Source organism: Oryx dammah, unplaced genomic scaffold (genome assembly GCF_014754425.2).
Source record: "Oryx dammah isolate SB20612 unplaced genomic scaffold, SCBI_Odam_1.1 HiC_scaffold_19, whole genome shotgun sequence".
Classification (NCBI taxonomy): Eukaryota; Metazoa; Chordata; class Mammalia; order Artiodactyla; family Bovidae; genus Oryx; species Oryx dammah.
In genome coordinates, this window is record NW_024070203.1 from 88,896,291 (window position 1) to 88,916,350 (window position 20,060).

Genomic DNA, 20,060 nt, shown 5'->3' on the forward strand with positions numbered 1-20,060 from the left:
AGGTGAGTAGTGAACCTGGCCCCTAAAGAGTGCATGGACTAGTTGAGAGACAAACATACATACCAGTAATATGATACTTAAGTTATAGAAAATAAATAATAAAAATATAAAGCCTGTGATCCACCTCCTAGAGCTTTAGAATACCTTATATGCAGAGTACATCATGAGAAACGCTGGACTGGAAGAAACACAAGCTGGAATCAAGATTGCTGGGAGAAATATCAATCACCTCAGATATGCAGATGACACCACCCTTATGGCAGAAACTGAAGAGGAACTAAAAAGCCTCTTGAAAGTGAAAGAGGAGAGTGAAAAAGTTGGCTTAAAGCTCAACATTCAGAAAACGAAGATCATGGCATCCGGTCCCATCACTTCATGGGAAATAGATGGGGAAACAGTGGAAACAGTGTCAGACTTTATTTTGGGGGGCTCCAAAATCACTGCCGATGGTGACTGCAGCCATGAAATTAAAAGACGCTTACTCCTTGGAAGAAAAGTTATGACCAACCTAGATAGTATATTCAAAAGCAGAGACATTCCTTTGCCGACTAAGGTCCGTCTAGTCAAGGCTATGGTTTTTCCTGTGGTCATGTATGGATGTGAGAGTTGGACTGTGAAGAAAGCTGAGTGCCGAAGAATTGATGCTTTTGAACTGTGGTGTTGGAGAAGACTCTTGAGAGTCCCTTGGACTACAGGGAAATCCAACCAGTCCATTCTGAAGGAGATCAGCCCTGGGATTTCTTTGGAAGGAATGATGCTAAAGCTGAAGCTCCAGTACTTTGGCCACCTCATGTGAAGAGTTGACTCATTGGAAAAGACTCGGATGCTGGGAGGGATTGGGGGCAGGAGGAGAAGGGGACGACCGAGGATGAGATGGCTGGATGGCATCACTGACTCGATGGACGTGAGTCTGAGTGAACTCCGGGAGTTGGCGATGGACAGGGAGGCCTGGCGTGCTGCAGTTCATGGGGTCGCAAAGAGTCAGACACGACTGAGCGACTGAACAGAACAGAACTGAACTGAGGAAGTGTCGTTTTTCCTTCACTGCAGAGTGTTAGTGATTCTTATCCTACAGATATTTCCAGGAACCTGACCTTGACAAAAAGATGGAAGGTCCTCTCTGCTCTACTTTATTATACAGAATATGTTATAGATGATTAGGCTTCCCTTGTAGCTCAGTAGGTAAAGAATCTGCCTGCAGTGCAAGAGACCCGGGTTCCATCCCTGGGTTGGGAAGATCCCCTGGAGAAGGAAATGGCAACCCACTCCAGTATCGTTGCCTGGAAAATCTCAGGGACAGAGGAGCCTGATGGGCTAGTCCAAAGGGTTGGAAAGAGTCAGGCATGACCTAGTCTGAAAATAAATTCTTCTGTCACTAGGGGTTAAAGGAAGAAAAGACTCTGCATTCCTATAATCAATCATGAAGCTTTTCATGACAATTAATTGGCTCCTCACAGGAAACGCATATTTCATTGAAGGGTAGCTTTCAGTACTAGAGAGGGAAATACCCACTCCAGTGTTCCGGCCTGGAGAATCCCACGGACACGACGGGGCGGCTCTCACTTCATTCTTGCTGCACGGCTAGTTTACTTTCCTGTGCGTCTGCCGTACTGTCAGAAGTTCTCATCTGACTGAGGAAAGCACTTCAACTCCGGCTCATTACAGTCCTCCCCTAGGAAGTTCCAGCGCTAGCCCTGGATCCGCTCAGACCCTAGGCGCTCTCTGCCGCCCAGCGAGCCTGGGGCGCCCCCAGCGGCGCCGCGTCCCAGGAGTGCGGCCCGGCCAGCTCGCAGGACGCGGCCGAGGGCCGACCCCTGTGAGACGGCCCGCGCGGCTCTGGTGACCAAGACGCGCCGCCTGGCTTCTGTATGCGAGCCCGCGCGAAGAGCTCGAGGCGCGCCGCGTCTTCCGTGTCTCCCTGGGGTAGAGCTCCTCAAGGCAGCACCGGGCCAGACCCGCTACCGTGCGGGACTTCACTCGGCGGGCAGGACTTGGCGCTACAGGCGACGCTGCGCGGCGTTCAGGGGCGGGAGCTCCGCGGCGGAGACGGCCCTACGGGCGGTCCTACGTCGAGTGGGTGGGAACCAGCGTGGGCGGAAAGGGCGGGGCTTATATTCGTCTACAGACCGAGCTGTGGGACGGGACCGCGCTCTGTGGGGGGAACTGCGCTCTGTGGGCGGGGCTTACCCCTGTCAACCCACCGAGCTCTGGGGCGAGACCACGCTCTGTGGGCGGGGCTTACCTCCGTCTCCCCACCCCCCAAGCTCTGGGACGTAACCACGCTCTGTGGGCGGGACTTCGTCCGGGGGCGGAACCGCGGCCCTGAGGAGGCCCTTTGATAGGCCCTCTCATCCCGGAACTTCCGGGCCTCGCGCGTGCAGACGGCGTCACCTGGAACCTGAGAGGCTACACCAGGGTGTCGGAGGCCTGGTGAGAGGTTAGTGAAGGGCACTTTCCGGGCCCTAGCGCGAAGCTTCGCGGGGCTGGGGCAGGCCTTGCGGGCCACTGCCGTCTGGAGGTCGGCTCGGTCGCTCTCTGCCTTGGGCGGCTGTCCTCGGCCGCCTGCCCGCGGGCTCAGGCCGGAAGGCCGAGTCCTGGGCCCTCAGCCCGGGGCGGGGGACCAGTGTACAGTCGTTTTGTCATTCGTTTCCACGGGGTCGTCACGGGCGACGCCTGTTCCTGCCCTGCCCCCCGCTAGCTGTCACCTTCTACACGAGCCTTCCTCGAGTGCCCAGGCCCGTTGGATCTTTCTGTTTGCTCACTCCGCTTTATGCTGCCAGTCTCAGTCCCTGTCTGTGTGTCTTGTGTTTGTATGTTTCATAGGATGCATATGAGTTCTGTACCGCACTTGGCACATAGTAATTGGTTAATGAATGATCAGACTCTGGTTATTTATTGGAAGGATTTTAGATTAATTTGGGGTGACTTTCTATGTGTATTTATAACGTATTTTCTACTGTGTTCTTTTTTTTAAAATTAGGAGTACTATTAGGGTTGGGGAAGCTTTGCCGTTTCTGTTGTTTCCTAAAGTTTGACATTGAAGGAGAGATACAATGTGAGCAAAGGGAAAAAAGGAAGAATGTGCAAAGAGTCTTCAGAGATTAATTAGTATTCTAAGGTGGAAAATTCTGAAAGAGATGGGAATACCAGACCACCTAACCTGCCTCTTGAGAAATCTGTATGCAGGTCAGGAAGCAAAAGTTAGAACTGGACATGGAACAACAGACTGGTTCCAAATAAGAAAAGGAGTACGTCAAGGCTGTATATTGTCACCCTGCTTATTCACATTCTATGCAGAGTACATTATGAGAAACGCTGGACTGGAAGAAACACAAGCTGGAATCAAGATTGCCAGGAGAAATCTCAATAACCTCAGATATGCAGATGACACCACCCTTATGGCAGAAAGTGAAGAGGAGCTAAAAAGCCTCTTGATGAAAGTGAAAGAGGAGAGTGAAAAAGTTGGCTTAAAGCTCAACATTCAGAAAACGAAGATCATGGCATCCGGTCCCATCACTTCATGGGAAATAGATGGGGAAACAGTGGAAACAGTGTCAGACTTTATTTTGGGGGGGCTCCAAAATCACTGCAGATGGTGACTGCAGCCATGAAATTAAAAGACGCTTACTCCTTGGAAGAAAAGTTATGACCAACCTAGATAGTATATTCAAAAGCAGAGACATTACCTTGCCGACTAAGGTCCGTCTAGTCAAGGCTATGGTTTTTCCTGTGATCATGTATGGATGTGAGAGTTGGACTGTGAAGAAGGCTGAGTGCCGAAGAATTGATGCTTTTGAACTATGGTGTTGGAGAAGACTCTTGAGAGTCCCTTGGACTGCCAGGAGATCCAACCAGTCCATTCTGAAGGAGATCAGTCCTAGGATTTCTTTGGAAGGAATGATGCTAAAGCTGAAGCTCCGGTACTTTAGACACCTCATGCGAAGAGTTGACTCATTGGAAAAGACTCTGATGCTAGGAGGGATTGGGGGCAGGAGAAGGGGACGACCCAGGATGAGATGGCTGGATGGCATCACAGACTCAATGGACGTGAGTCTGAGTGAACTCTGAGAGTTGGCGATAGAGAGGGAGGCCTGGCGTGCTGTGATTCATGGGGTCGCAGAGTTGGACACGACTGAGCGACTGAACCTGAACCTGAAGGTGGCTACAGAGATACAGCAGAAGATACCTTTGACACACTTATACTAGAATCAGGTTTCCTGCAACATGGCAGGACAGAGAATATTGCTTCTTGTGGGTTGGAGAAGCCATTGAAGGATTTTAACATTGGGATTTTTCATTTCGTACCACTGTGCAGCATAGACTTGAATGCATATGGCTTAAGCCAGGGCTTGACAGTCTTTCTTTAAAGGGCCAGATAGTACGGATTTTTGGCTTTGCAAGCCACAGTTGTAGCAGGAAAGCAGCCACAGACAATACATACATAATTAAATGGACAGAGCTGCGTTGTAATAAACAGTCATTTACAGAGGCAGGTGCCTGACCTGATTTGGTCTGTGGGTAAAGTTTGTCCAACCCAGAGTCTAACCAAATAGTCTTAGGGACTAAAGCAATAACCTAGTCCTGAACTAGGCAGTACTAAATCGTGGTTTTGTGTTTCATTTTTATGTATGTGTGAGCCTATGTCACATAATGAGAGTTCAGGATCTAGTCTTCCTGGCTTTGAATCGTGGCATCCCCTGACTACTAACAGTGTGACAATGGGTAGATTAACTTCTCTTTGCATCAGCTTTTTAATCCATAAAATGAGGATGAAATTGTACCTCCCGTAAAGTATTTTTGTAATAAGTAAATTAGTTTAAAAGCACATAAAATGTTAGCATAGTGCTTGTACATGTAGTCAAAGTTTAATAAATCTTAACTATTAATATTTTTGAAATTGTTCCTCACATGCACTGTTAAAGACAGGTTTGAGAGATGTTTCTCAACATCAGAAGTAGAATTTATAGCCTTAGTGTGTTTAGCTGTAGAACAAAGATAACATCTAAAGTTTTTAGGCAAGAGCCATTCACACAGAAGTGATGAAGTCATGGAAGTCATGAAAGTAAGGCTGGGATTTGGATATGCGAGATTAAGTACTGATTTTGAGGAGCTGGGGCTTCCCTGGTAATTCAGAGGTAAATAATCTTTCTGCAGTGCAGGGGACCATAGTTCAATTTCTGGGTTGGGAAGATCTCCTGGAGGAGGGCATGGCAACCAACTCCAGTATTCTTGCCTGGAGCATCCCATGGACAGAGGAGTCTGGAGGGCTGCAGTCCATGGGGTTGCAAAGACATGACGGATTGACTAACTTTGAGGAGGTGCACACAGGAGTGAAAATGGGGCAAGTAAAAAGGAATGAAAGAAGGAAGAAGAGAGTCAGTCTTAGAGTATGAAAGGAACCCCAGTGGAATACCAGTATGTAAACTAGCAGGATAGGTGGTGATGGCATTGTCAGATGCCACAGAAAGTTGAAAAAAAAAACAATTGTTGTGTTGGTAATATTACTTAAGTTTTCTAACTGGCAGAAATGAATGTGGAACCTCTTACAGTCCAGGTGCTGGAGATGCAGAAAAGAATTAGATACTCTCTGCACTCAAACAGGAGAATCTGTAGGACAAAAAGACATGGAATTTAATACAAGTAGCAGTTTTAAAAATAATCAGGAGTAAGGTGGATCTTCTTAATCGGTACCTTTACTTCCTAAATTTTAATTGATTTACAGTTCATAAATGTGGGACTTAATTGAGCTCTTTTTTTCCTAGACGATGGCCAAGAACAAACTAAGAGGGCAGAAGTCCAGGAATGTATTCCACATAGCCAGTCAAAAAAGCTTTAAGGTTAAAAATAAAGCAAAACCAGTTACCACTAATCTTAAGAAGGTGAGTATCACTTAAGCACTGACTTTACTGTTTACAAGCAAAGCATAATTGTAAAGCTACTGAAAACCTGAATGTTAATATTTAAAACAGGTTCTTAACTTTTCCTACAAAAACAAGATGATTTTAAGTATTTGTTTTAAAAAGAAAAATGATGAACCCTTTCTTGAACCCAAATGTGCGAAAGGAAAACATTTTAACCGCAAATGTATGAGCCTCCAAGTAACAGTTAATTCTCAGAGCCTGGAAATCATTAAAAAAAAAAAAAAGTTATGGAAAAGTTCTCTCTAAACTCATATATATTCAAGAAGCTCTCAACAGAGCCAAGACATGGACTGTCACTCAGCACCCATTCTTTTTCTCCTCAGTTAATTCTTACTTCTCTGTGGAGATACCTAGAACTTAAATAAAAACCTGAAAATAGGAGGTAAAATTTTTTGTTTCCTAAAATACAAAATGAAGAGTTGCTTTATCTTTTCAAAATATTTGGGGAATGAGAAATTTCTTCAAGTAGATGCCTTAAGATGATGATTCAAGGAAATGTTTTCAAGCTTAAGTACTAGATGGAGTCAGCTCTCAAGGACTTATAATCGTCGGTAGAAATGTAACATTTTATCTTTCCGTCTTCATGGACTAGATGAGTTAAACTTTTTGGTGGAGCAGTTTCGTGTCTTTGGAAATGCTAAAAAGGAAATAAAGCTGAATGATATGACTGGAGTTTGGGGGTGACAACTGTAGATAGAATTGTCTTCAAGGTTGATGCTGAAGCCAAGACCTGCGTGACAGGAGCTAGTGACGCCAAGAGCAGTGAAGTATTGGGAGCAGCAGCATGCTCTAGGCAGGAAGAAGAGTGAGTGCAAAGGCCTCCAGCTGGGGAAGAGCTTGGTGTGTTTGAGAAAGATTACTTTGTTTAGAGAGGAAGTCCCAGAAACTTTGTGGATGCTACTGGAAAAGACCTGTGGGTAGGCAGCCTGGTTGGAGAAAGTATCAAATAATTTTCTCAGAAAGTAGCCTAACTTATTAGGGTAAGATTGCCAGGCAGCACATAAAAAAGGTAAATTGAAGTTGGTGGAAATGAACTTACACAAAGCCAGGCGGCCAGTTGTGACTTGCTACAGCTTCCGTTTCAGGCTCAGAAAAGGCTGATGGTTGAGTTTAACCAAGTTGCCATGCAAGTCTGATCAAGGGAAATGCAGAGAGTTAAGAGGGTATAAGGAGTGACTGACAAGTGGTCATGGGATCTGTGTAGGCTAAAGGAAGAAGTGGAGGTGGAAAATGTGCACAGTAGTGAACTTAGAAAAGGTTTCAGTGAGATTTAAGAATTACTAATAAACTAAGTGAACTAGAGGGACAGGAGGTGGTGCAGCCTAAGGCACCGCATGGCAGTGATGGCAAGGTAAGTCATGGGAAAGATCCCTGGAGATGAGGACCTGAAAAGATTAAGCAGCCATCGGATAGGTTCTTGTTGAGGCCACTAAGCAGTGATGCCAGGCACGAGGGGAGTCAGTGAGCCAGCTTTTGAGATCTTTCAAAAAGGAGGAAGTAATCATGGTTTAGGTAGGTGACAGTAGTGAGAAGGATGTCAGAATGTCCTTGCGCGTAAGGTGCAGAGGAGCTGGGATTTTGAAGGAGAAACGGTTGGGGCGCAGCGGTGAACAGAAGGCCAACCCCGCCTTGTAGACTCAGGCACGGAGGGCTGCACGGGCCATTGTTCTCAGGAGACTGCCAGGTGCTGCCGTCAAGGAGGATTCGGAGAGGCGCTGTTGGGACTGGAAGGGTTCTATCCAGGGTCCTCGTTTCACAGATAAGAGATGGTAGCATCATAGCCTGGAAAGATTATAGGCATGTGTTTTGGCCTGTTTATACCAGGAAAGTCAAGGTAGAAGGTATAGCTACATAATTCTTTTTTTAAAAAAACAGAACCTTTTGTCTAGTGTCTCAATAAGACTGTAAAAATTTTAGTGTGAATTATCTGCACAAATTGGTAGGATGGATAAGAGGTTATAGATTTGGGGGTTTAATAAGATTAAAGTTGCCTATATGTTATCTGTAATGGTTTTAAGATCATGAATTACTGCTCTTTTTTCTTTTTTTAAAAGATAAACATTATGAATGATGAAAAAGTTAACAGAGTGAATAAAGCTTTTATAGATATACAGAAGGAACTGGCAAACTTCTCAAAAGGCCTTTCCCTTGAACCTCTGCAGAAACAACTGGTGAGCAGAAATCACTTGCTTTTGTTCTGGCTAATAAATTCCAAATTTTCAAAGCCCATATTGATTGTAGTTTTTAGTACTTGGCTCTGTAGTATGTATAGCACATTCAGATTTTAAAACATTGAGTCTAAATGTAGGAATTTTCTACTTCCAAAAGTACAACTGGATGAAATTATATTGGATAATAGGTTATACGTCAGTAGACTGTGTCATTTTTGTTTGCAGTTGTTATCTAAATTTTTAAATGTAATTTCTTCTCTCTAGATGTCTCAGCAGTGTCATGAAAACGTACCAGTTAACGTTGATGAAGCTACAAGGTTAATGGCTCAGTTGTAATACACCAATGATGCATCAAATTCCCCAAAAAGACCAATAAATTTAATCTTTTATACAATTTTATTTTAAAAATCTTGTTAATGTACAGGCATTGGCACATTTTAAAAACAAACTACATAAACAGATCTTTCCTATAACCTAGGAAAGTGGAATGTCAGAAGTCAACAAAATGTGATAAACTTAAAGTGCTAAAACAGAAGGCACTTCACAAACTCTGTTCACTGAGACAGTTAATATACCCTAGTTTACACCCTTCACTTTACAAGTGGCAGTGAATGTCTGGCCTGGAGGACACAAAGAAGCACGAACAGTCTTGCGGCAGTAAACGTGGAAGACAAAACAACTGATGAGCCCTTGGCCAACTTTTTAGTTTTTCATGACCTGAAGTCTGCTTTAACTTTCTTCTAATATAAGGGGAAAAAAACAGAAGGGTTCAGAATGGGAAGAAAAGTTGAATTGGTCAGAAAGTAATTACTTGAGGGTGGAGAGTTGGTGGATGTGAAGTCATTTTTTTTCCTGAAACAGTCAGAATCCTTTGTTTTTATGGTTGAAGTTTTGTGAAGCCAAAAGAATTAGGGAAGAACATTTCAGAATCTGTGAACTAAAAAGGTGTTACATTCATTATTTTAAATACTTAGGTTATTAAGTCTAAAATGTTACACAGTTAGAGGTAGATAACAGTCCCAAGTTTCCATGGAATCTAATAATTTAGTATCTGGACATCAAACAGATCACAAACGCCTTCATTATCATCTAAATTAAAGTTGTAGTCATCTGCTGGGGTCGGAGAAAGCCGTAAGAGCGGAAACACTGCAAGCAAAAACACAAATGCAGTGTTAAAGATGGTTTCTGCACACAGGTAATGATGTCTAAGATAAACACCATCAAAAACATCAAGCCAAGTCTTTTAACTCATAATGCCACTCATAAATTCTAGAAAAGCATTATTAATATATAAGGTTAGTTATTTTTTAAAACTACTTACCATCAGAAGACATTAACTCATCAATGATATCTCCACTAATAGATCCTGCTGGAAAAAGAAATGTGATAAAGTTTTTTTACATTTCTATTTATATATTTTAACAGCAAAAAGAACAAATATGGTTTAATTCCAAAATGGAATCCTAAGGAAAACTGTAAATACATAGATATTTACACAGTCTATGAAACAAGTAGTAATAATTCAATTAAATGGAGAGGGAATTGGCAACCCACTCTGGTACTCTTGCCTGGAAAATCCCACGGACAGAAGAGCCTGGCGGCTACAGTCCATGGGGTAGCAAAAGAGTCGAATACGACTTAGCGACTAAACAACAAAATGTAATTAAAGACAGGATCTGTTTTTAAATTTTCCTCATAATACATATTCCAGTGCTGGGCACATAGGAGACAAAATTATTACTTGTTGATTAGGTTTACTATTTTGCCTCCTATACTAGATCAGAATAACATCACAACTGAGAGATTCAGAAATGCTTTCTAACTTGTCCAATGCAGTCTTCATATTTTCTCCTCTGCTTTTGAAAACAATGGCTCTGAACTCACCTGAAGACAAGTCTGTGGCTGGCGTGTGCTGAAGAGTCTGGCTTCGTTCAGAGAGAGTTGGCTCAGGCAGGCTCTGAACGGCCGTGCTGGGCTTGTGTGGAGGCACTGGGGTGGGGGGCTGAGAGGGAGGCTGCGTGAGGTCGTCTGGTGGGGGCACTGGGAAAACCACGGGCTTAGATGAGCTGGACTCTTTATTTATAAGCAGCACGTGGATAGGTCCTGAATGACTCTTTAGATTGATCTGGTATTTCTTTTGTCCATTCTGACCCTTTGAAGTTATTGGGCATAAACAAATGAACAAAGGTCAACATCTCTAACCAACGTGAAACATTAAAAATGAGACAGGCAACTACTGTATCCTACTTCTCTGTGTATACATTCTATTCTTGAGAGTTTCATGTTGAAACTCCAACTAAAAATCTTTATTTACTTAATTAATGGAACATACATACATAATGGAACTCTACTTAAAAATAACTGTAATCGAACATCCATACATGATGGAACTCCGTAACCTTGTTCTGTTTTTTTTCCAAGTCTACTATAAATGTGTTATCATATTTTCATTTAAAAAAAAAAAGAGGCAAAGCTATAGGGACTAACTAAATACAACAAAAGTCGTTAAGTCAAAATAGTGTAGCAACCATGAGTAGAATGGGATATTGAGGACTACAAAGCCCTTGACCCTAGAAAGTAAGCTTTTCTCAAATAGTGGTCATCAAAAACTCCCAGCTGTAGAACGCTGGAAGGCATCTATTTTTGCTGTAGTGATACACTCCGTGCTCAGCAGTGCTCAGAGCATTCCCCTCAGCTGTGGAACGTCATGTCCTTTGGCGGCAGCAGTCATGCTTATGGTGATCATCTCAACATGTGGTCTTAAACGGCAAGTTTCACAAGGCAAAATTTGTTTCCATTCAGCAAAGCACAAAGACAACTGATTTTTCCTACAGAGATATAAATGTAAATCCCCTCCATTTCAAAAAGGTAATTTGTATCCTGAGGCTTCAGAAACGCCTAAATACAAACTTCTAGAATAGCTGGGAGAAGCAAAGGAGGTAATAGGAGATAACTAATATTTTTCTACCTTTTTAAATTGTTAGTTTTCAGATCTGTTTTAGGAAATTTGAAAATGAAAAGTCATGAAATTTATATTAGCATAGAGTCAACAGATATCTTTGACTCAATAAGCCAGAAAATGTTTTTTAAAAGACCTAATTTAAAGCAGTATATTATTGTTGATATTTAAAGTGAACTTTTTCCTCAGGATTGTTATATTGGCTATAGATTGGTCAAACATTTTTTAAGGTTATTAACTGTATCATCACTCATTCCTTGATGTCTTCTAGCTCAAATAAGATTTTTTAAAAACTAATGTTAAATGATCAGTCATATCCATAATTTTGCAAAAGTACTGAAGACATCTAAATTCAGATATGAATACTTACAGACAACTTAAAAGCAGTAACTTGAAAGTGTTTACAATCAGCTCATGTTCAGCTCCAGAAAATGTTTGTACCTCGTGACACAGCAGATCCATTTTAACAAAAGCTATCCTACATACGTACCATTTCTGGAATAGGTACCTCCAGTTGTGTACCAGAAGGTGCTTGAATGGCCAAAAGTGTATCACCTGGTCAAAAAAAATTAAGAAAGATTTTTACATTTTAGGAACACTATTGATCTTGCAATACCTCGGCCAAGAGAGTGGGCTGTGGAATCAGAATGCTCGGACTTGGTGACCTTAGGCTCTGGTTCTTATTCTGTAAAATGGAGGTGACATAACTTACCGCACAGGGTTTTCGAGGATTAAATGAGGTAATATATCTGTCAGTTTTATATATAGAGATACAGATATTTATAACGTTTAATCCTCAAGGGCTTTCCTGGTGGCTTAGATGGTCAAGAATCTGCCTGCAATGCAGAAGACCTGGTTTTCACTCTTGGGTCAAGAAGACCCCTTAAAAAAGGGAAAGGCAATCCACTCCAGGGTTCTTGCCTGGAGAATCACACGCACAGAGGAGCCTGGTGGGCTACAGTCCACAGAGGTCACAAAGAGACACGAGTGAGCGACTAAACACACACATGTGTTAGTAGGTCTTACAACAGGGTAAATGTATTCACTCTATTCTCATTAACAAATTCTGCTCAAGTTAATTTTGCTTTCACTCAGGCTCATGTCATGTCTGAGACTCTCAAAACTTCCTTTTAGCTTTAGTTAAATAACACTGTTACATAGTTAAGTATTTATACTACTTAAGTAGGTATGATACAGTGAAATCTTAAGCTTACATGAACTTTTGAAGCCAGATTCTACAGCAGTATCTACTGGGCTGAACATTAAGAATATGTTCCCAAACTTTCTTTGAAAGCTTGGGAAATACGGTGACAAAGTACAGCAATAAGGCCACATATAAAACCAGCATGGTGGTAGAGTCAGCTTCTACTTGGAAAGCGTCTGGCAGATTTTTTTTGGTGTGTGCATGATACCAGACTGTCCTTTTAATAGCCCATGCATATTTTACGTGTGTTATATATATTATGGGAATTCAGCCCCCACCCCCATTTTAGTTATTCATAGTGGCAAAGATCCTGCCTGCCGATGCAAGAGATGCAGGTTCGATGCCTGGGTCAGGAAGATCCCCTGGAGTAGGAAGTGGTGACCCACTCCAGTATTCCTGCCTGAAAATTTCCATGGACAGAGGAGCCTGGTGGGCTACAGTCCACGGGGCTGCAAAGAGTTGGACGCAACTGAGCATATCATCTTAAGGGGAAAACATGGAAGCTGGGGATGGAATAAGGTGAGGATTATAAATGGATAAACCTTACTGTGTCCTCATGCTTTCTTTGAGGATTTCTTTGTGCATTTTTTACCAGCACATCTGCTACATATATTTTTATAAACAGTACCAATGAGAACCATGTTCTAGTTCAAGTTTAGTCACTGACTCTCTGATTCTATGACTCTGAGACTGTTATTTATTCCCTCTCTGTCTTAGCTGCCTCTCCCACACAGAGTTTATACCTACCAAGGCAGGAAATGAAGTGAAAGCTGGGAAAAGCAGTTATTGTCATGAGAACAGAAATGAGAGCAGCCTATCAACACATAGCACTATAGAGGGAGACCAAAAAATGTCCACAAATCCAGAAAATAACAACTTGAGGTGACTGCATGGGGCATTTTAAATCACATTACACTAAATACGTTGATCAAAGGAAGAACATAAGAAAAAATTTACTAACAGTACTTACCATTAAAACAATTACAGATGTCTTCATGAGTTACATAGGAAAATGTACTGTCAGAGAGTTAAGGAACAACATTTATATCAACGCCTGGATATATAAATTAAGATAATAAATCTGAAGGCCAAAGTGACCAAATGCATGAAGGGACTGTCACACATGGTCAGATCAAAAAGAACACAAGTCTTTTGTCTGAAAAGGCAAAGATCCGTAAGAGAAGTATTCATCCTTTGCTCTAAGAAGCCACTTTGGATTTCTGTGTCATCTGAGGATGCTTGGGAGAGGGAAGGAAACACATTCCATGGAGTCAGGAGCTTCTGGGGGAAGTACACTGATGGGGGGAAAGATGCTGTCGGTGGGAGTGAAGAGTCAACTACAGAAGTCGCTGCATCGAGACTCTTCTTGGGTCATGGTTTGGGGAACTGGGAGTGCCCACGATCTTGGCAAGCAGTGCAGCAAAGTGCGTGATCAACTAGTTCAGTGCTCTTTGGAATCTCGGGGCTCCACAAGGCACAGCTGAAAACCCCCATTATTATCAAGCTGTTAAGGAGTTCTGATTCTAGAAAGGAAATAACAAATGACATCATGGACTTGTTCACCAAAGACAAGACAATGTGAAAAATAAATTATATACAAAGTCAAAAATAAATTATATACACAGTCAAAAGATAAATGTAGTTAAAATGTTCCAAATGAGTATGGGTAAGTCACAAATCAACAGTCACATATCTGAAAGAACTCAGTGGTCATAAGGAACACATGGAGTATATCACTAATGTTTTTCCTCAAATATGGTAGATATACCAGCCTTGGGACTCTACACTCTACTATAAGTACTATCTTTGGGTTAATATGAGGCAGAATGTATCCTGGACTGATTGCAGGCCTGTGATATTTCATTTTCAAACCAAAATTAATTTTTTTAAAAACTTTGAAGAGTTGCTGAACTTTTAACCACTTTGAAACACTGAATGATTTAACTTCAGAACAATGATTTAACAACGACCTCCCAATTTGCAGACTCCCTGTAAGCACACACTAGCTAGCGTACTGTATCCTGTCAATGGGTAGACCAAAGATAGGGGAACTTGCAACAGACACATCTGCTTGCTAAGAGATGTACTATATGACTTACAAAAGTAAAAATTTAAAAATATTCATATAAATTATTAGAATGTTATAAAATTAAAATGTTATAATCCCTTGCAAAACTGAAGTCTCTAAAAACACTAGAATAAAGTAACTGATGTTCAGACTGAAAGAATATATAAATACATATATCTATGTATTTAAAGATTTAAAAGGATTTCTATTTAAAAGGATATCTATTATTAATGGAGTCGTCCATCACATTTTTGATGCTTTGCTGTAGCCACAACTTCTGCTGATCAAGTTCTCTTTCCTTCAGTTCTAGATCTTCAATTTCAGCTTTGAGATATCTTAATCTATCTATGACTTCTTTAGTATTACAGCCAGCACCTACACCTCTTAAAAACATATGAAAATTAATATCCCCAGTATTAGACCCAGATTAACATCACTTAATTTTTATAGTAAAAATTGTAAAACTCACTGAATATATTTAAAACAAAAATCTTTACACTCTTCTAAAACCATTAACCATTAAAATCTTTAGAAAACTTTAACACCCAAATTACAAAATTCTCAATCTGTCCTAGTGTGCTCTTTGTCATCTAGAAGGTCGACTGGTGACTGAGGCACCAAAAGATGCTGGAGTCGAGTGGTCACACTGGTAGTCTCATTACATGGACTGAGATGCAGGTAAAACAGATTACCATCTTTTAGTCTTTTGTTGGGACTTTTGGCTAAAATAAACTGAAAAGTGAAGGATAAGGGGGACAAATTTGTGGAAAAGAACATGTTTGTTATAGTCAAACATACAACAGTTAACAAATGACAACATGCATTTCAACTAATCATTATTTACAAAGTATATTCTTGTATGTATGAGACTTAGTTCCTGTTTTCAAGGAGTTTATATTAGGTGAGTACATAGAACACCCAGGTAAAGAAGGATTAATGATACAGAGCAGGATGCAGTGTGTACCAAGTGAGCAGCTGGAGGAAGACCTGAACTTTGAGAGTGCAAATTAAACAGCGGAGTGAGCCAGGGGCCATCCCGTATCACACAGGAGGGACACGGAAGCCCAGAGGTGTCCCAGGGACACGCGAGGGGCCGTGTGACCAGTGTAGACGGCTGGGACAGAGGACTCAGGAGACATACATAGCAGAAAGGTCAGCGTTCACAGAGCACTGAGAAGAAAAAGGTAGACTAGAGCAGTTTGTAACTTACTTCCATTGTATACTATTTTTTGACTTTTTTTCAATTAAGTCAATTCCTTCCAAGACATTGGTGATATCATAAATTCTTCTTTTTTGCCTCACAGCCAAAGTATCTGCAGCCTGTTTAAAAAAAGGTGTGGGGGGGGGGAGGTGAACAAAGAAATAAATTACAATTCTTATTTTAAGGCCAAAAAGGCTTTAGTTATTAAGGTCACAGCATGAGAGCCCACTCTTAAATTTGACCCGGTCAGTTGCTTGGGAACAATAGCAGGGTATGTGCAAAGCAACCCTCAAACACTGAAAATACCAAAGAAATGATTCCATTTAAAAGCCAGCAGATGTTGGAATGGAGGGAAAAAATGAAAAGGTCATGACACAAAGCCCACAAAAATAAAAGAACACAATGAGAATACTTCATATCACCTTATGGGCTAATTCTTAAGAGGCGCTGCTAATTGTCTGCCCTTGTCACTTCCTATCTTATTTCTCTGTTCATAAACAGTCTTGTTTAAAGACAGCTAAGTTACCTTTTTTTTTTGAAACTGAAAAATTATATCTTAGCGATTTTTAAATAATGAAGTCAAGATACTTGGGAGAAAATTCTAAATTATACACACATTGTATAATACCTTGAAATACACAATCTGCATTTTATAAATTCAATAAAAATAGAGGAATGAATCATGCCATTCCAAAACAAAGCATAAAATTGACAATAAAAACCTACTGCATAAGATTGTGGTACTAGCAAATACAAAAGCTTGGTAGTGTCACTTACATTAGGTAAGACCAACAAAAATATTTCATGCTACCAAGTCATGAATGAATTGAGGAATGCTGTTATAGTGCCTCTAATTAGTTCTCACTCACATTTCTGACATTTGTTCCCCACCAGTATAAACAGAACCTCAGAGAAGAGGTTACCTGAAAGCTCTTTTTTCAGAGTAGATTCAGTAGACTATTTTGAATGTGGAGTCACATTTAAGATTCACGGGAGTAACAAAAAAATACATGTATATCCTTACTGACAATATTCAGTACATTATCTACAGAATTTAGTCTCAGATGATTAGTTACTGGCTACCCCGGGGCGTCACTAACTGCTTCATTCTATAAAGTTCCTCCTACAAAAACCAGGGCAGCGTTTTGTTTCCTTCCACAGGGAGCAAGTGTGAGCAACGGCTCACTCTCCAGGCATCTGGAACCTCTAAGTGAGATCTGGTGGTTGTATCACCAGAAACACCAAGTGCCTGCTGCCAACCTCTGAGGTCTTCAGCAGGGGATTCATGCCTCAGGGAGCAGACCAGAAGGGTGACTGGATGTGGCAGAGAGAAAGAAGGAAGAAGTAGGGCATGAGGCTGTTTGAATCCCCAGCTCTGACTACTTGGCTCATCTCTTCTAGAAGACAAGAAAACGAAGAGGACTCGCCACTGTTTCACCTATACCCTCTTCACTGTACTTGACGGTTCCCTCCCTGTCTCATCTACCAGCAGAGTTTCTGTTCTGAATGCGAGGCTGTCTTTCTCAAGAGTAATCGTCTGCCGCAAAGCTAACTATAAGAATCTTAAGTTGTGAATTCATGTCTCATTTCCCTCTTGAGAAGTAGCCAGAGCACTCCCAGTTCTGCGTCATCCGTAGCTATGGACTCACACACCAAAGCCACTATTACAACCTTAGCAACAGCTCACCAGGTATGAACCAGGTCACAGAGCTATTCTAGGTCACTAGGCAAAGAGCCATGAGATCTCAAGTTTAGTTCAAAATTTGTAAAAAGTATCTCATTTACAGTTTATTTGTTGTTGTTCAGGCACTAAGTCATGTCCAACTCTTTGTGACCCCATGGACTGTACCCTGCAAGGCTCCTCTGTCCATGGGATTTCCCAGGCAAGAAGACTGGAGTGGGTTGCCATTTCCTTCTCCATTATTATTTATCACTGCTTAACAATTACAACTCTGGGAGCTGGTAATGGACAAGGAAGCCTGGCGTGCTGCAGTCCATGGGGTCACAAGGAGTCCATGGGGTCACAAGGAGTCGGACACGACTGAGTGACTGAACAATTACAAAATCGAATCCCTGATTCCCAAAACGAAGTATCACTTCTTAAAAAGCTATTAAAGCATATAAACATACAAATGACCAAACTTAAAGAGGATCTCCAGGAGGCTTTTATTTTAGCAGCTGCATCAGCTGAAGTCTGGTTCTGGAGCTGCCCAGCCCTGCCACTTCCTGTCTTCAACTGGCTTCAGGCTCTTTAAACCTCATTTCCTTTTCATAAAATGGGATAATAACATATGCTGAATTGTGGGGGCTATGCAGGATAATCTTAGCATACTGTCCTCTAGGTAATTTATACTTAAATGTTGGTAACAGCCTCATCATCATCAAATACAGGTTGAAACAAGGGATCAAGGGTTAGAGTTGGCGTGGATATGGACCTATCATATTTTTTATGTAGAGTTTTAAAAAGTTGCATTAAATTCTTAATTTTATTAAGTAATCCAAGACCTTTGTATTCATAAACCCATACCATGAATCATCTCCAACTTCACTCATTTCTTCAGCTCCCACGGGGTGCCAGGCTTGTTCTGGGTCTTGAGGATACAGTGGTGACAGAACAATGCCCCTGTCCTCAAAAGAGGGAGGCAGTGAATAGTGTATTAATGTAGGTATTCTCTTAGGAGGAACGCATGTAGGCCGGTCCTGTATTTGACAAACTTTTCAGAGAAGGGCTCCCTGATAAAGTGAGTCTGAACTAAAGACAGTGACCCTGGGAACACCTGGAAGAGATGCGGGGGAGCACAGGAGGAATAGTGGGGGGAGCGGGAGGCGGGAGGGGAGAGACGGGGAGCGAGACAGAGATGGCAAGGAAGAAAAAGCAGCAGGGCCACGCCAGCCGCTGTGAAGACCGGCTTTTCCCCCGCCGAGAAAGAAAGCCACTGGAAAGCTCTGAGTACGCGGGAACTTGGCTTAAGGTTTTAAAAGGTTCCCTGGTGCTGCTCTGGGTGGAAGCAAGGAAACCAGTGAGGAGGCAGCGGTGACAATCCGTTCAAGAGGCAGCTGTGGAGACTGAGAAATGGTGGCATCCAGGACCTGTTTTGAAGGTACGGCAAGCAGGCGATACTGACACAGCAATCGACAGCGACTCTTCCCTTTCTGACTCGGGCAGCTGGAGACGGGAAGGCTGCAGGAGGGGCAGGTTCAGAGCACTGGAAATCAGGAACTCTGCTCTGGCCGTTTTGACACCCCAGGGGAGAAATCAAGACCACTGGACATGAGAAGTGTGTGGGTTAAGGGAGAAGTCCCAGTGGAGGTACAGTATCAGGAGTCATCAGTAAGTAAGCCATTAGGACACATTATGACACAGCCTGGCACCAGCTGGATTCGCCTAGGAGGTGAGCACAGACGCAGAAGACGTCTAAGGGCCAACCCTTGGGTTTGGCAGTTTAAGATCCAGGGAATGAGGAGCAGGCTGCCACTGAAGTAAGCAAAGTAGGGAGAGTGGGGTCTTCAAAGTCAAGAGCCAAGAAACAGCGAGTGTGTTAAGGGTTGCTGGCAGGTGGAGCCAGTTCACCAAGACTGCATCCATGAGTTTGACTATGGAGACATCATGGTGACCTTGCAGCCAGTTTTGACAGCAGCAGACTTGAAAGCCTTCTTGGAGAGATTACGAGAGAGTAAAGGAAAGTTAGTTCTAAAAGGTCTTGTAGATCTTCATAGAACTGTTCAACTTCAGCTTCTTCAGTGTTACTGATTGGGGCATAGACTTGGATTACTGTGATATTGAATGGTTTGCCTTGGAGACGAACAGAGATCATTCTGTCATTTTTGAGATTGCATCCAAGTACTGCATTTCAGACTCTTTCGTTGACCATGATGGCTACTCCATTTCTTCTAAGGGATTCCTGCCTGCAGTAGTAGATATAATGGTCATCTGAGTTAAATTCACCCATTCCAATCCATTTTAGTTTGCTGATTCCCAGAATGTCGACGTTCACTGTTGCCATCTCCTGTTTGACCACTTCTAATTTGCCTTGATTCATGGACCTGACATTCCAGGTTCCTATGCAATACTGCTCTTTACAGCATTGGACCTTGCTTCTATCACCAGTCACATGCTGAAGCTGAAACTCCAGTACTTTGGCCACCTCATGAGAAGTGTTGACTCACTGGAAAAGACTCTGATGCTGGGAGGGATTGGGGGCAGGAGGAGAAGGGGGCGACAGAGGATGAGATGGCTGGATGGCATCACTGACTCGATGGATGTGAGTCTGAGTGAACTCTGGGAGTTGGTGATGGACAGGGAGGCCTGGTGTGCTGTGATTCATGGGGTCGCAAAGAGTTGGACATGACTGAGCGACTGAACTGAACTGAACTGAAAGGAAAGTTGGAGTGGACAGCTCTTCTGGGGATATTTACTGGGAAGAGGAACAGAGAAGTGGGACAGCAGCTGCAGGAAACTATGGGGCCTCCCCAGGAAGTTTCCACTTTCCTTCATCTCTTTCCTTTTAAAGGAAATGATTTCCACACGTGAGGATG

The 20,060-nt window shown here is 42.3% G+C and overlaps 2 protein-coding genes across 3 annotated transcripts in view; one reads left to right on the top strand and one right to left on the bottom strand.

Moving 5' to 3' along the window:
• The first annotated feature begins 2,289 nt into the window (after nucleotides 1-2,289).
• On the top strand, nucleotides 2,290-8,491 carry RBIS (ribosomal biogenesis factor). The gene is made up of 4 exons (XM_040261141.1): nucleotides 2,290-2,437; nucleotides 5,763-5,879; nucleotides 7,976-8,092; nucleotides 8,357-8,491. The coding sequence occupies exons 2-4, from the start codon at nucleotides 5,766-5,768 to the stop codon at nucleotides 8,426-8,428; spliced, it is 303 nt and encodes a 100-aa protein (XP_040117075.1). The 5' UTR covers nucleotides 2,290-2,437; nucleotides 5,763-5,765; the 3' UTR covers nucleotides 8,429-8,491.
• The window catches only part of E2F5 (E2F transcription factor 5), a 31,451-nt gene continuing 19,860 nt past the window's right edge, over nucleotides 8,470-20,060 (bottom strand). Inside the window, exons 2-8 of one of the 2 annotated variants that reach the window (XM_040261140.1) lie at nucleotides 15,534-15,643; nucleotides 14,545-14,706; nucleotides 13,226-13,269; nucleotides 11,542-11,606; nucleotides 9,977-10,244; nucleotides 9,414-9,458; nucleotides 8,470-9,238 (exon numbers count right to left, since the gene is read on the bottom strand). In XM_040261140.1, the coding sequence (XP_040117074.1) occupies nucleotides 9,129-9,238; nucleotides 9,414-9,458; nucleotides 9,977-10,244; nucleotides 11,542-11,606; nucleotides 13,226-13,269; nucleotides 14,545-14,706; nucleotides 15,534-15,643 (804 nt within the window). In that variant the 3' untranslated portion in view covers nucleotides 8,470-9,128. Of the gene's footprint in view, nucleotides 9,239-9,413; nucleotides 9,462-9,976; nucleotides 10,245-11,541; nucleotides 11,607-13,225; nucleotides 13,270-14,544; nucleotides 14,707-15,533; nucleotides 15,644-20,060 lie in introns of both variants that reach the window. The other variant, XM_040261139.1, reaches the window with a different exon arrangement.

Bases quoted from the DNA above. Each gene is read 5' to 3' on its own strand.
- RBIS (XM_040261141.1), top strand. From the start codon at position 5,766: ATGGCCAAGAACAAACTAAGAGGGCAGAAGTCCAGGAATGTATTCCAC. The intron at 5,880-7,975 runs GTGAGTATCACT...TTTTTTTAAAAG, and splicing joins TTACCACTAATCTTAAGAAG to ATAAACATTATGAATGATGA. The intron at 8,093-8,356 runs GTGAGCAGAAAT...TCTTCTCTCTAG, and splicing joins AACCTCTGCAGAAACAACTG to ATGTCTCAGCAGTGTCATGA.